Below are 13,269 nucleotides of genomic sequence, written 5' to 3' on the forward strand. Positions count from 1 at the left end.
TTGGTGGCAGCTAGGAAGAAGTTCACGTGGAGATCTTATGACCATAAGGACTCGCTTCTCTTCATTTGTCATCTTGCATAAATTTGATGTGTTTAATCCATTTGTACAAGATGTCTGTAATTATCTACTTTCACTTAAGGAGTCTGGTCTAAAACCCTTAGGGTGCACTTGGCTGCCATTGTGGCTCATTCCCCATCTTCCTGGCCCTCATGGTTTAAAGACCCATTGGTAAAAAGTTTCCTGAAGGGTCTGTCACATGTTTTCCCAGACGATCCTGTTATGGCACCGGCCTGAGATCTGTCTGTGGTTTTGGCCGGCTTGTTACAGTCTCCCTTTGAACCTTTGGCCTCCACTGAACCCCATTTCCTTCCTTGGAAAGTTGCCTTTCTGGTGGCCATTACCTCCTCCAGGAGGGTGAGTGAATTGTGGGCCCTTAGGGCTGATTTACCTTACCTTCAAATTCACAAAGACAAGGTTGTGCTCAAACCTAATGTCCATTTCCTTCCTAAGATGGTCTCTACGTTCCATCGTTCTCAGCCTCTCACACTGCCCGTATTCTTCCAGAACCCTTCTTCTGATGCTCAGCATAGACTGCATTGCTTGGATGTTAAAAGGGTGTTATCTTTATATGTTTAGAGATCTGCTGAATGGAGGAAAACTCCCTCACTGTTTGTTCTCTATGATGGGCCCCATAGAGGTCTCCAAGTTTCTGCTCAATCCATGTCTAGGTGGATTGTGTCGACAGTTGAGCTCTGTTATAAATTGGCTCATAAACAGTTACCTGTTCCAGTTAAGGCCCACTCGGTCACATCCGTAGCAGCCTCTGTTGCCTTTGATTGGGCAGTCCCATTGGATGCTATCTGTCAGGTGGCTACTTGGACTTTGCCCCACTCATTTATTCACCATTATGCTATTGATGCCAGGTCACGAAATGATGCTGTATTTGGCGGGAGTGTCCTGCAATCCATTTTCAGTTGCTGTACTTGTTTCTGAAATAAATACTTATGACAGATTACATATTGCTTCTATTCATTCCCTCCTCCTTGGGTGCTAGCTTGTTATGCACCCATTAGTGTAAAAGACAGAGATCTTGTCAAAGAATTACAGGTTGCTTACCTGTAACTTTGGTTCTTCTAGTGGTCATCTGTACTTTTACATGCCCTCCCGTCCTCCCTGCGGGGTCTCCTGAAGGCGGATTCCATGACTGAGGGGAAGAGGAGTGGCGAAGCTGCATATAGCAGCTGGGGCTGGGGTTCCTGCCCAAAGCAGGATAAATGAGCTTGTTAGGTCCTGACGAGGTCTCTGCGCAGGCGCATAGCCCATTGGTGTAAAAGTTCAGATGACCACTAGAAGAACCAAAGTTACAGGTTAGCAACCTGTAGTTTTCCACCACCACCACCAGACCCACAAGGACTGTGCAGAGGGAAGTTGCCTCCCTCTTGGAGAAGGATGCCATCAAACCGGTGCCTCCTACTGTAGGCCCAGGATATTACTCCCCTTACTTCACAGTACCAAAGACAGATGGGGGGGTCACACACCATTCTGGACCTAAGAAGTCTTCTGGTATAAGGCACAGATAACCATGAAGAACCAAAGTTACAGATAAACAAGCTGTCGTTATTCACCCTGAAATGTTAACAGGTTTATAACTGTCTAAATATCAGCAGCAAGACAAGCCAGAATGCTCTACAGTCTGCACATGTACAGGTGTTTTTGTATAAATATATTGGACATTATCATTTTTGGACTGTCATAAAATAATAAAATGCTATTTTTCCATTAAGTTATTGCATCAGCATTGCTATTGATCTACACCCAGCAATGGAAAATGCAGTTCTCAAGTTATCAAGAGAAATATTTAATGCTCAAGAATGATAAAACAAATTTTTATATTAGATTTATGGGAGTCACATATGGGAAAGATGATTAGGCCATTTTTCCATTTGTCAGGTCAGAGTTGTTGGCCATATACTTAAAAAAAAATTTTCTTGGCAGGCTGAATTTTTTTAAACATTTGTGTATGAGCCTCTAATCGAATTGAGGTCAGTGTCATAAATTTATTGTTAAACTATTTTTTAAAAAATCTATTCTTAGTCATATAGCCAAAACATAGTATCATCAGGTTCTCATTAAGTCCTTCAGAAAAGGCATAATGCAGCAAGAGCTTTGTGTTACAAAGGTAAGGTGGTAGTAGAATTTCTGCAATTAGGGGTGTTTCCTGCCAATTAGACTCACCAAAACTGTATTCTTATTCATATCCTTGTCGCATAAATTAGACAATAAAACTGTATACAGAAGAGCAATGTGTCTTTTGCATAACTGTTTTATTGTGAAATTTTGCCATGAGATCCACTTGCCACAAGACCCACAAATATCCATGGAAGAATCTGATAGGAATGTGTGAACAGGCTCGAGGTCCAGTTGGGCAGTTTTGAAGGTTTGCCCTCCAGTTGAACCAGCCCCCTGTAAAATGGACCAGTACAGCCTAGAGCCAAGACACGGCGAGTTCACAGCCCCGACTCACAAGCCGGCTTGAGGGGCATACTTGTGAAGGGGAATCCAACAAGGATTTACAAGTAGGGATGTGGCAGCAGTAATTCGGGTGGGGGTGGGGGTGGGGGAAGAAAAGGCTTTTAAATCTTTGTCAGAAAGAAACCCCGGCCAGGGAGGCAGGGATGTAAACATGTTTCATCTCTTTACCAGTAAGCAAGAATGCAAGCCTGGATGGCAGAGGCCTGGATGGCAGTGATCGACCGCCAATCGCGCTGCCCATTGGCGGGGGGTGGGTGGGTGGCAGCTGTGGCGGGGAATGGCAGCTGCAGTAACGAGCTACTCCAGCCCTGCCTCCCGCCTCCCAAATTTAGGGCCGACCATGCCTGTGGCCAGCTTCAGGCCTCTGTGCCAGTGCAACCTCCATTACAGTGAGGTCCTGGCCTGTGTTGAGCCATTTGGGGTCTCTGCACAGGCCCAGACTTCACTGTAATGGAAGTTGTGCTTGCACAGAAGCCCGAAGCCAGCTGTAGGCATGGCCGATCCTGCGTTTGGGAGGCAGGAGGCGCAGCTGGAGGAGACCTCATCGCCATTCCTGCCATGGCTGCCATCCCCCGTCATGGCCACCATCCCCTGCCGCAATGGGCAGCGTGATGGGCAGCAGATTGCTAGGCACAATCGCTGTCATCCCCGCCATCCTGCCTGCTGCCTCCATCGGCTTGCGTTCTTGCTTACAGGTAAAGAGATGCGACATGTTTACATCTCTACCCACCCACCGCAATTTCTTTCTGGCGAAGATTGAAAAGCATTTTTCATTCCTCCCCCCCCCCCGCCCAATTACTGCTGCCAAATCCCTACTTGTAAAGGGGAATCCTTGCCAGATTCCCCTTTACATGTATGCCTCTCGAGCCAGTTTGCAAACAGCCTTGGGGGGATTGGTGGTCAGACTGGAACAGAGGGCAGCTCAATCAAGCCTAAGCCTCCCGGTTCAGTTCAAATTTAGTTTGAATTCGAACCGATCCGGGATTTTTGCTTTTGTGCACATCCCTACTGGCTGGTCTGTTTTGCCCAGCAGGACTAGAACTTTTGTGGCTCAGTTTGACTGCAGTGGATATGCATAGAGTATCCATAAAGGCTTCCCTGTTCTTCTTTATATGCACTTTTCATAGACAACACACGAATCTACTTGTGTCCCTTGGTCCATCTAGCTTTGTATAGTCTACACAGACTGGCTATGACTCTCCAGGGTTTCAAACAGGGTCGTTTCCCAATTCTGCTTAGAGATGCCAGGCACTGAACCAGGATCCTGCATGTGCAAAGCATGTTCTCTACCACTCAGCTACAGGCTCTTAACCAATTGGAAAGTGCCATAGATTATTTTTAGGGGTATGTGAAGCAGAGCAGATTTGATCCAGAGCCTGCCTCAGTTCTTCGAGCCCTGCCCCCCATTCCAATCTCTGGTTTAGAGCCAAGGCTGTGGTTGCCTCCCTGACCTTAGCTTACAAAGCTGCAGAAGAGGCAAGTCTTTCCCAGTGCCAAGAGAGCAGCAGCTGCAACATGCAACTTTTGTTGCAGCTGGAGTCCAAGAAGAGGTTTTAAAGCCCTACAATCCTAGGAAATGTTCATGGTTTCTTGAGAAATATGTTTTTGAGAGGCTTCTTTATGGCTGATGCCTCTGAAAAGATTACAACATCCAAGAAACCACAAGCTTTCCCCAGGTTTCTTTTGTTTTTAAGCCCTTTTCGCTAGACTCCATTTAAAATAGAAGCTGTGCATTGCCACCAGAGGCATCTTGCCTCTCCTGCTAAGGTGAGCACAAGGGAGAAGAATGGGGAGGTTTCGGAGTCCAGTCTAGTTCCAAACTGACCATGATTTGATTTGATTTGATCTGAACTGGACAGGACAGTGCTTTTGTTCTGAGCCAGTTGGGCTGATTTGATTCAGAACTGGTTCAGCCTCTGAAGCTTTGCACAACCCTAATAACCATGTAAGGGGGATCAGCTGGAATAAAGAGAGAGACTGTGGATATCAGTCTCCACCTGTGGGAATCCATGTTACCATAGATCTTAGTTTTATTTTCAAGCCTAGTTTTAGCAACACTGTTTGTATTTTTCTTGGATTCCTTTAAAAGATTTTTGGCAGTATAACTGAAATAATGCTGTGTTTGCAGATTTTGAGTAGGTGCCTCATCCTTTTGAGCTTCATCACACACAGCACCCGTGATTCCAGTATTTAAAGGTTTCCCTGTTATTGCTCAGTCTAGAGGAATGTGAATATATAATTTGCTGTCTGGAAGTATGGAAAATATTATTAGCTGGACTAACTTCCAGGCAAGTGTCATGTACAACCCTAGCTGCTAAAAACTACTTGAAAGACCAATTCCAAAGAGATCAATTATCCTCTGAGTAAACATTGAAAGGAGTTTTTAGGACTTGGTCCTAATGTTTCCCTATATCTCTGCCATACATGTGGTGTTCCAATGCTAGCATTGTTCAGATTGTTGGCCATATATGTGGTTCAGACACAAAGCATCAGATAAGTCATAGCTGTACCAATATTGCACATATAAAGCTCATTGTTAGTGGATCATCATCATCATCCTTTACATGGCATATGATTTTAGCATGGCTACCTGTGGACAATTCACCACATCTGATCTGAGCCAATCTGGCTACAGAATTTTTTCTGTGTTAACGGCTTTATAATATTTCTAAGGAGCCTGATGTGCATAACTGATACTTTTATATTTTCCATACATTCTCAGCTGAAGATAGATCTCCAAGTTTCATACTCTGGTGGGGTTTCTTTACGGGGGGGGGGGGGTTTCTTTGGGAGTGGTGGTTAGTTGCAATAGGAAGTTTGTAGCTTTTTGGTCCCTGAGCTAAATCTGCCCTCTCTCTGAGTTGCCAGTTCTTACTCTCTCTGCTACAGTCACAAGGGTGGGCCATTTTTTCATATCAGTAGTTTATTAAGATGTTTCACTGGATTATATCCCAACAAAGTTTGAATTCCTAAATCTCATTAATTTAAATTAGTCGCAGCTAACTTGACTAACTTCAAGGGTCGTCAGCTGTGCCTGATGTTCTTAGGATAGAACTAATTATCTAATAGAACTAATAGAAATGGAGGAGAACTATAGCCAAAATTAGAACTAAAGGAAAGACTTTTAAAATCAAATATTTATTTGTACATTGGTGGGGGGGAGCTTCTGCTAATTAAAAAATTTGTCCTTGTGGTTACAGGCTTACAGAATTACTGAAGAATCTAGGCCAGTGATCTTCACTATTTATAGAGTGGGGGCTTAGAGGGCTCGTGCCATGGAACTGGAGAGCAAGGACAGTGCCCCGCCCACTGTGCCCCGCCCACAGCGCTGGCGGGGGGTGGGGGAGAAGAGAGAGAGAGAGAGCATGCTTGACAACAGGAGGAGGGGAGGTGCCAAGGCCACAAAGTGCATAACTGCATGAGTGTCAAGGCCACAGAGGTGGAGGAATAAGGGAGAGTGAGCGAAGGAGCGCCTGCATGCATACTGTGACCCCGGCGACGGTGGCGGGGGCAGCACACGAGATGATGGGGGGGGGGAGAGAACAAGAGCAATAGGGCACACAGCAGAGAGAAAGTGGATTTAGAGACAGGATGGGAGAGAGAGAGAGAGAGAGAGGCGGGAGGGAGGGAGGGAGGGAAAAAGTGTGCACAATGGCAGAAACAGGAGGCGAAAGAGAGTGAGAGTGCAGAGCCTGAGGAGACTAAAGTCAGCAGGGGGAGGGGAGAAGCATGTCAGGGGGTCACCACTGGGAATGTTCTAGAGTGGCACATTGTGTGTCTGTATGTCAGTCCTAACTTCTATTTTCCATTAGATAAGTAAGAATATAAAAACAAGACAGGAGCAGAACAGGAAGAGATGGGAAGGAGTGATGATGGTCAACTGGCAAAGGAGCCGGTGCAAGTGTAGTGTGCAAGGGGAAGGCCAGAATGAGCAGGCTCTCTTGTGGCTTTCATGAGCAGCATCTTTCTTCTCACACCTGTAAAAAAGTGCTATTGACTTGTAAGATGCAGCTATAGGTGTGTTGCTAACTGATTCTGATGTTGCCTGTTGCAGTTTCCAAGGCAAGGCTTGCAGCAGACACAACAGCAACAGCAGACAGCTGCTCTCGTCAGACAACTCCAAAAACAGCTGTCAAGTGAGTATGTAGCAATTAGATAAAGGCATCTTGTGTGTCTGCAGCTGGCTTTTTTCATGTTTAGAACATATTTTCTGCCAATTTCCCTGCCCCTTAAGTAATAAATCTGACCATAGTCTGTTTGGGTCTAAAGTGAATGAGTTTTATTAGTGAGAAGAGCTAAATCCTGAAAATTGCCACATGCATTCATCCTTTTGTTCATTGGAACATAGAAAGCTGCCATATACTGAAATAGACCATTGGTCTATCTAGCTCAGTATTGTTTGCACAGACTAGCAGCGGCTTCTCCAAGGTTGCAGGCAGGAATCTCGCTCAGACCTACCTTGGAGAAGCCAGGGAGGGAACTTGAAACCTTCTGCTCTTCCCAGAGCGGCTCCATCCCCTGAGTGGAATATCTTACAGTCAGAGGCGCACTAACCCCTGGAACCTGGGGACCCGGTCCAGTCCTCCAGTGTCTGGGAGGGCTCCAAATGGCCAGGGCTGGGGGCCTCTGGCAGCCACCCCACAGCCTGCCCTGCCAAACCTCCGCTTTTTAAAAATTCTCACCATGGCCGAAGGGTGGCTGCGGTGGGAGAGTGGAGCAGTCCTTCTCCCCCCCTCCCCTGGTGGCGGTGGAGACCAGGAGCGACGCTGAGCCCATCCATTCGGGCCCGTATCTTTAACCACACGGGCTTGCTTGTGACAATCTCTAAACTGTGCAGGAGCACCTTGCAGTTGGTTAAAGATGTTGGCCCGAATGGACAGGCTCAGCATCGCTTCTGGTCCCTATCGTTGCCGGGGCGGGGGTGGGGTGCTTCGCTCCCCCACCGCAGCCACCCCTTGGCCATGGAAATAATTTTTTAAAGTGGAGATTTGGTGGAGTGGGGCCCCCAAAGGGGGTTATGGGGGGGCTCATGCTCGGGGGGGGGCGGGCCTTGAAGCCGGACATTCAAGGCACCCAAATTACCTTGGTGTGCCCCTGCTTACAGTGCTCACACTTCTAGTCTCCCATTCATATGCAGCCAGGGTGGACACTGCTTAGCTAGGGGGTCAAGTCGTGCTTGCTACCGCAAGACCAGCTCTCCTCTCCCTTCAATAGGGGTGGGCTGGTGTAACAGTCTCGACCTGTTAGAGACTGTGGGGAGCTGCTGTCATTCAGAGCAGACAGAAGTGGAATAGAGGGGTCAATGGTTTGATCTGCTGTGGGCATATTCCCATGATCAGTGTAATGTGAGTTTAATGAAAATCTGACATTCCCACAGCACCTGTGCTCCTATGGAGCCTGCCATGAGAACCCAGGGTTGTTGTTGTTGTTTTAAAAGAAATTTCTGCTTGGCAATGGACAACATGGACAAGCCGACTTCAGATCCCAGATTATGATCCTGGGTTCTGTGTCAGGTTGGTGCATTGCCAAGAATCCTGGGTTCTCATGCACACTGTGGGAATTTTCGTGGAACTCACAATATATCGATCATTGGAAGCAGCCCTGAAAGGCAGCTTCTTATAAGAGCAGTTTTATTGTACCTTTCGCTTCCTAGCTTCAGCATATGTGCATGCAATAGCATGCGAGTTAAAAAGAAAGGAGGTCCAGATACTCTATATAGAGGAAGGAAAGAAAACCTATCAGTACTAACTGAGAGCAGTATGTAAGTTGTAGGTAGGTAAACAGCAGCAGCTGATCAAGGCAAGCACTCATGGAGAGACAGGGAACAAGAGGAGCAGGCCCTGGATCCCAGTGAATTTCTGGTCGGTAGGAGAGCTGGGGGAATGCTGGGGAGGAGAATGGATGAAAAGAGGCATCAGCAAACTTCCTTGTCAAGCTGATATGGAGCCAAAAGCTCCAGGTTCTGGGAAGAGTTCAGCCTGTGATCTTAAAACAGGTTGGCACCAGTGTTCCCTGTAAGAGGGATTCCCAGGTGTTGTTGACTACAACTCTCATAATTCCCAGCCAAAGGCCACTGCAGCTGGGGATTCTGGGAGTTGTAGTCAACAACATCTGGGAATCCCTCTTACAGGGAACACTAGTTGGCACCCAAGCAAAATAGTAAGATTTTTTTTATCACCACTTGTTTTACATATAAAAATTCCAGGTCTTTTCTTACTTGGACAACGTTGATCAAGCACTTGGACAATGTTGAAAAAAATAACATTTTTGTGTTAAAATGTCTAATTAAACCTAATTTAAAAACCTGTGGGATATAATTTTTTAAAAAATAACCCCAAGATGACTTGTGTGTATATCCATCTCAATGTGCTATAAGTTTGTTTGTTTGTTGATATTTCTATTTCACCCTCTGCTCTGAGAAGGGTAGCATGTAAATGCACCTACACCTACCTACACCTATATGTATAGGAACCTTAAGCATTTTTCCTTGGAAGTAAATTGCACTTGAAATCAGTTGTATCTTGGTCCTCTGCACATTTTCTTCTAAGTAACTCCAATTAGCAGCTTTGCACAGGACATCAACTCTTAGGCATAGCATAAACACTGACAAGTTTTTCTTCTTCTTCCTAGGTAACCAGCCACAACAAGGTGTGAACCCGTATGGTCACCCTTCACATTTTTGAAATGGGAAGATGGGAATAACACAAAGTGTTTGCACTGAAGAATAGGAAAACAGAACTTGATGCACTAGTTATTACTAGAAATGTCCCTCCCCTAACAGATTTCTTTGTGCTGCAACTGATGGGAATATGTAAGAAATAGGTGATTTTTTTTTTTTTTGCATTTAACTAATTATAAATATCTGGATTATGTAGGAATATATGAAGAAAATTGTTGCTACTGAATATATGGATTTGGTGCTTTTAGGGTGTTAACACCTTCCCCCGCCCCGCCCCCCAAGAGGATTAAAAATCCTGAATTTCTTTTTGTGAGGAACAAGGGTTTTTTCTTCTTAAGAACTGCACTGGACCAAACTACTGACTAAAAAGGCACTTCCTCTTTTTGCATATTTTTTCATCTCTTAGTTTTTGGTAAAATGTATATTGATTTCAGTCATGTTTAATTTTGAACATGTTTGTAGTTTTCATAAGCACTTTATAAAAAAGAAACCACGTGTTTTCAAAGTTCCTGATATTTTTTCCTTTGCTTTCATTGTGTTAATAAAGTTCCTAAAGGAGGATTCTTACCTGTATTCATAAAGTTTCTATGAAAATGCCACAATACAACAGTGATACATTTGTTTCATTTTCCTTTCAGTGCCAGTCTCACTGGCAAGAGCATGTACAAAGGATCAGATCAGTAATCAAAGCCTGAATAATTATTGTAGAGTTTTCTCAGAGGCATTAGATGCTTCAGGGGAAGTCACAATATTTAAGCCAGGGCTGCACAGTTTTGGGCCTCCAACTGATTTTGAACTACAGCTGCCATCATCACCAGCTACAGTGGCAAATAGTCAAGGATGATGGGAATTGTAGTCCACATTTGCAGGAGGGCTGAAGTTGTGCAGCTCTCATTTAAGCCAATATCAGGCTCCCGTCCTGTGCAATATCACCATGCACCATGAAGTCAATGAGGCTTCTGTATTCCCATTTTTTCACAAGGTTACAACCTATACCTGTACTAGAGACCAGAGTAATTAAATACATAGGTTTTGAATCTGTTTTCCATAGCTCCACTGGATGTATATTATCAGGGCTTCCACAACATGTAACCGAACTCAAGGTGGCCTTTTTCTAGTACTTAGATGTATGGTTATTCCAGAATGGTTACAGAAAATTGGTTTGCCAAAAACAAACCATTCAGTAAACGTTTCCCAGCATTCTACACAATTTCCCAAAATGGTTTCATAATACAGTTAAGAATGTGGAGAAATAATTGTTTTCTGAAATGCTTTAACTGCTCTGGGAGTAATAGCACTGAAGGGTGGAATATAAATTACTAAATATATAGAAAACTATATATTTCTGTGGTACTCCACCACTGGACCTGCCCCATAGACAGTTCTTGCATTAGGCTGATGAAGTAGTAAGCTTATGGCTAGGCTGCACCATATCAGACTGTGGGCCAAAGTTGACATGATGGCATGCTTCATGAAAAAATATGCCTACACATTAGTGGTAACCCAAATGAGTCAAAATCATTTTTAGTGGATTTTTGGTCATGACTTGGAGGTATGGGGAGGAAGACTCAGTTTTGTGCAATTCCCATGGAACTTTTTATTTTCAGAAAATACCCTTTTTTACAGAATATTTACAGAATATCCCTTTTTTATTTACAGAAAACACCTTTTTTTAACAGAATATTTTACAGAATCTTCCTTTTTTATTTACAGAAGGGAAATGGCTGCTGGTGGCGGTAGCAGTTCTTCAAGCTCTATTGCTCTTCCTGGCAGTCGGCTCCTGCCAGCTGCCATTTCCCTACACAGGACACATCTGGAATGGCATGTCATTCCAAAAATTGACTTTCAGGGGGGTGGGGATGGCAGTCCTGTATGTGTGGGGGTGGCTCCGTACAGGGAGCCACCTCCCCACACAACTCCAGAATGCACCTGGAACAAAAAACTGGCTTGATGCTGCATCATTTTGGGTGACTTTGGCAAAGGTAAAGTGTGCCATCGAGTCGATGTCGACTCCTGGCAACCACAGAACCATGTAGTTTTTCTTTGGTGTAGAGTACAGGAGGAGTTTACCATTGCCATCTCCCGTGCAGTATGAGATGATACCTTTCAGCATCTTCCTGTATCTCTGCTGCCTGATATAGGAGTTTCCCATAGTCTGGGAAATATACCAGCAGGGATTCGAATGGGCAACCTCTGGCTTGTTAGTCAAGTCATTTCCCCACTGTGCCATTAGGTGACTTGGAGGAGAAGACAAATGGTTGTCAGGAACTGTCTCCCAGGAAGAGCAGCAATGCTTCCAGCACTGCTGCTGCTACCACTTGCAGAAGTACAGTACTACTTTCTGTCAAGAGAAAAGATAAGCCCCAACCATGAAAAAGTTCTGTGGGCCTGCACCCTTCCAAAAAAGTCCTCCACCATTTTTGGCCAAGGGTGTCGTAAGGTTGCCAGAACCTAAGGGGTATACTTGTGGGTCAAATGGGCCGTAACCCAAAGTTCGGCTTAAAAAAACCCAAACCTGCCAACCATAGCTAACCAATATTTCAGAAAGAAGACCTTTCTTTATATGAAGGAACATTCAAACCTGCAGTCTGAAGTGGTGCAATCCAGACCCAGGTTTACCCCTTCATGGACTGTTGTGAGGTCATAGTTCCCTAGTCATGGATATAATTACTTGTTACTTTGTATGGTAGGTATTCAAAAGTTTAAACTTTGGTTATTGTGTAAATACAGCTGTATTTATAAATTTGCTTCAAAAGCACAAGTAAATTATTAATCAAATTTACTATAAAAATGAAAACTACTTTAACTTTGTGGAAGTGATATTTACTCATATTCGAGTGAAGAATAATCAGAAGAAATTACTACTGTTTTGTGAAATTTGAGTAATCTGTAATACCTTTTTAGATTTAGATGCACAAATTTTGAACGTGATCATGTAGGACATTTAAAAAAAATACTTGAGACTATTTTACCATGTTTTCTGTATGAACTTTTCATTTCCCTTGTGATGAGATTACAGTAAGGCGTACTGTGAATTAAACCTCTGCCGAGCAAATTAGCCAGATTATGTAAAATAAAATTTGCATTGCACAGGCCAATGCATTTATATCTTCCCATAGGATGTCAGAATCTTTACTGTAATAAATATTTTCTGTGAACTGCTGTGTACACTGTGAAAACACTTAGTTGCAAACCGTGAGAACTTTTCATTCCAAACTTCTTGTCAAGATTATACACTCAACTACTTTTGCTTCAAAACTGAAGGCATCTCTGTTTTTACTAACATCTATCTATATATTTAAAAGCCTTAGGATGTATGTCGCACATCCCATGGTATGTGGCAAATCTCGTGAGAGCTGTCCAGAGGAGAGAGAAGGCATGGAGTAGAGCTGAGCAGGGGATGGAGGGGCAGCTGCAGAGGAGAAGGAAGGGAGGGCCGAGGAGGCAGCGGCAACAAGGAAGAAAGAAAAAGAGACATTGAGTAGTGGCCTCCATCACCCTGCTGAGTCTCCTCATGAGGAAGATGGCCAGGGTGGAAGAGCACACTGAGGGCGGTCTGTGCAGGCCAGAAGGGAAGCCCCCAACTCGGCCGTTCTCCTCACAAGGAGATTTGACAGGGTGATGGAGGCCAGCCATTGGTGTGCTCTCCTAGCCAAATTGGCCATTCTTCTTGCGAGGAGACTTGGCAGGGTGATATGATGGAGACTGGTAGTAGGAGCCAACCTAGGCTGCCATGATACTGCTCTCCCTAGGGAAGGGAGGGGGAGGCTGAGGGATGTGGGGGGGAGTATATGGGCAGGGAAGAGCAAGTGGTGGGATTGGAGCATGGTGGTGAGGAGAACATGAGTGGTGGGGGGGAGAGAGCAGGGAGCAGGAGAGAGCGAGCGGGGGGGGGGGAGTAGAGGGAGTGGGGAAGGTTTTGCCACATCCGCTGCCATCCCAGATGAAAAGGGGCGGCTTAAGGATGGGGAAGGCAGAGCAGAGAGTTGGATAGTCTGGGGAGGGGTGAGAGGCAGAGAATTAGGGTGCAGATGTTCTGCACAGGGCCAGCTAATAGT

The 13,269-nt window shown here is 44.8% G+C and overlaps 1 protein-coding gene across 8 annotated transcripts in view; it reads left to right on the forward strand.

Annotated features, from left to right (window-relative positions):
* MED12L (mediator complex subunit 12L) overlaps nucleotides 1-12,369 on the forward strand; it is a 324,835-nt gene extending 312,466 nt beyond the window's left edge. For all 8 annotated transcript variants that reach the window (XM_053305817.1, XM_053305821.1, XM_053305823.1 and 5 more), the window contains 2 exons: nucleotides 6,587-6,668; nucleotides 9,163-12,369. In XM_053305817.1, the coding sequence (XP_053161792.1) occupies nucleotides 6,587-6,668; nucleotides 9,163-9,215 (135 nt within the window). In that variant the 3' untranslated portion in view covers nucleotides 9,216-12,369. The remainder of the gene's footprint in view (nucleotides 1-6,586; nucleotides 6,669-9,162) is intronic.
* Nucleotides 12,370-13,269: the final 900 nt, after the last annotated feature.

This window comes from Hemicordylus capensis, chromosome 3 (genome assembly GCF_027244095.1).
Source record: "Hemicordylus capensis ecotype Gifberg chromosome 3, rHemCap1.1.pri, whole genome shotgun sequence".
NCBI classification, from domain to species: Eukaryota; Metazoa; Chordata; class Lepidosauria; order Squamata; family Cordylidae; genus Hemicordylus; species Hemicordylus capensis.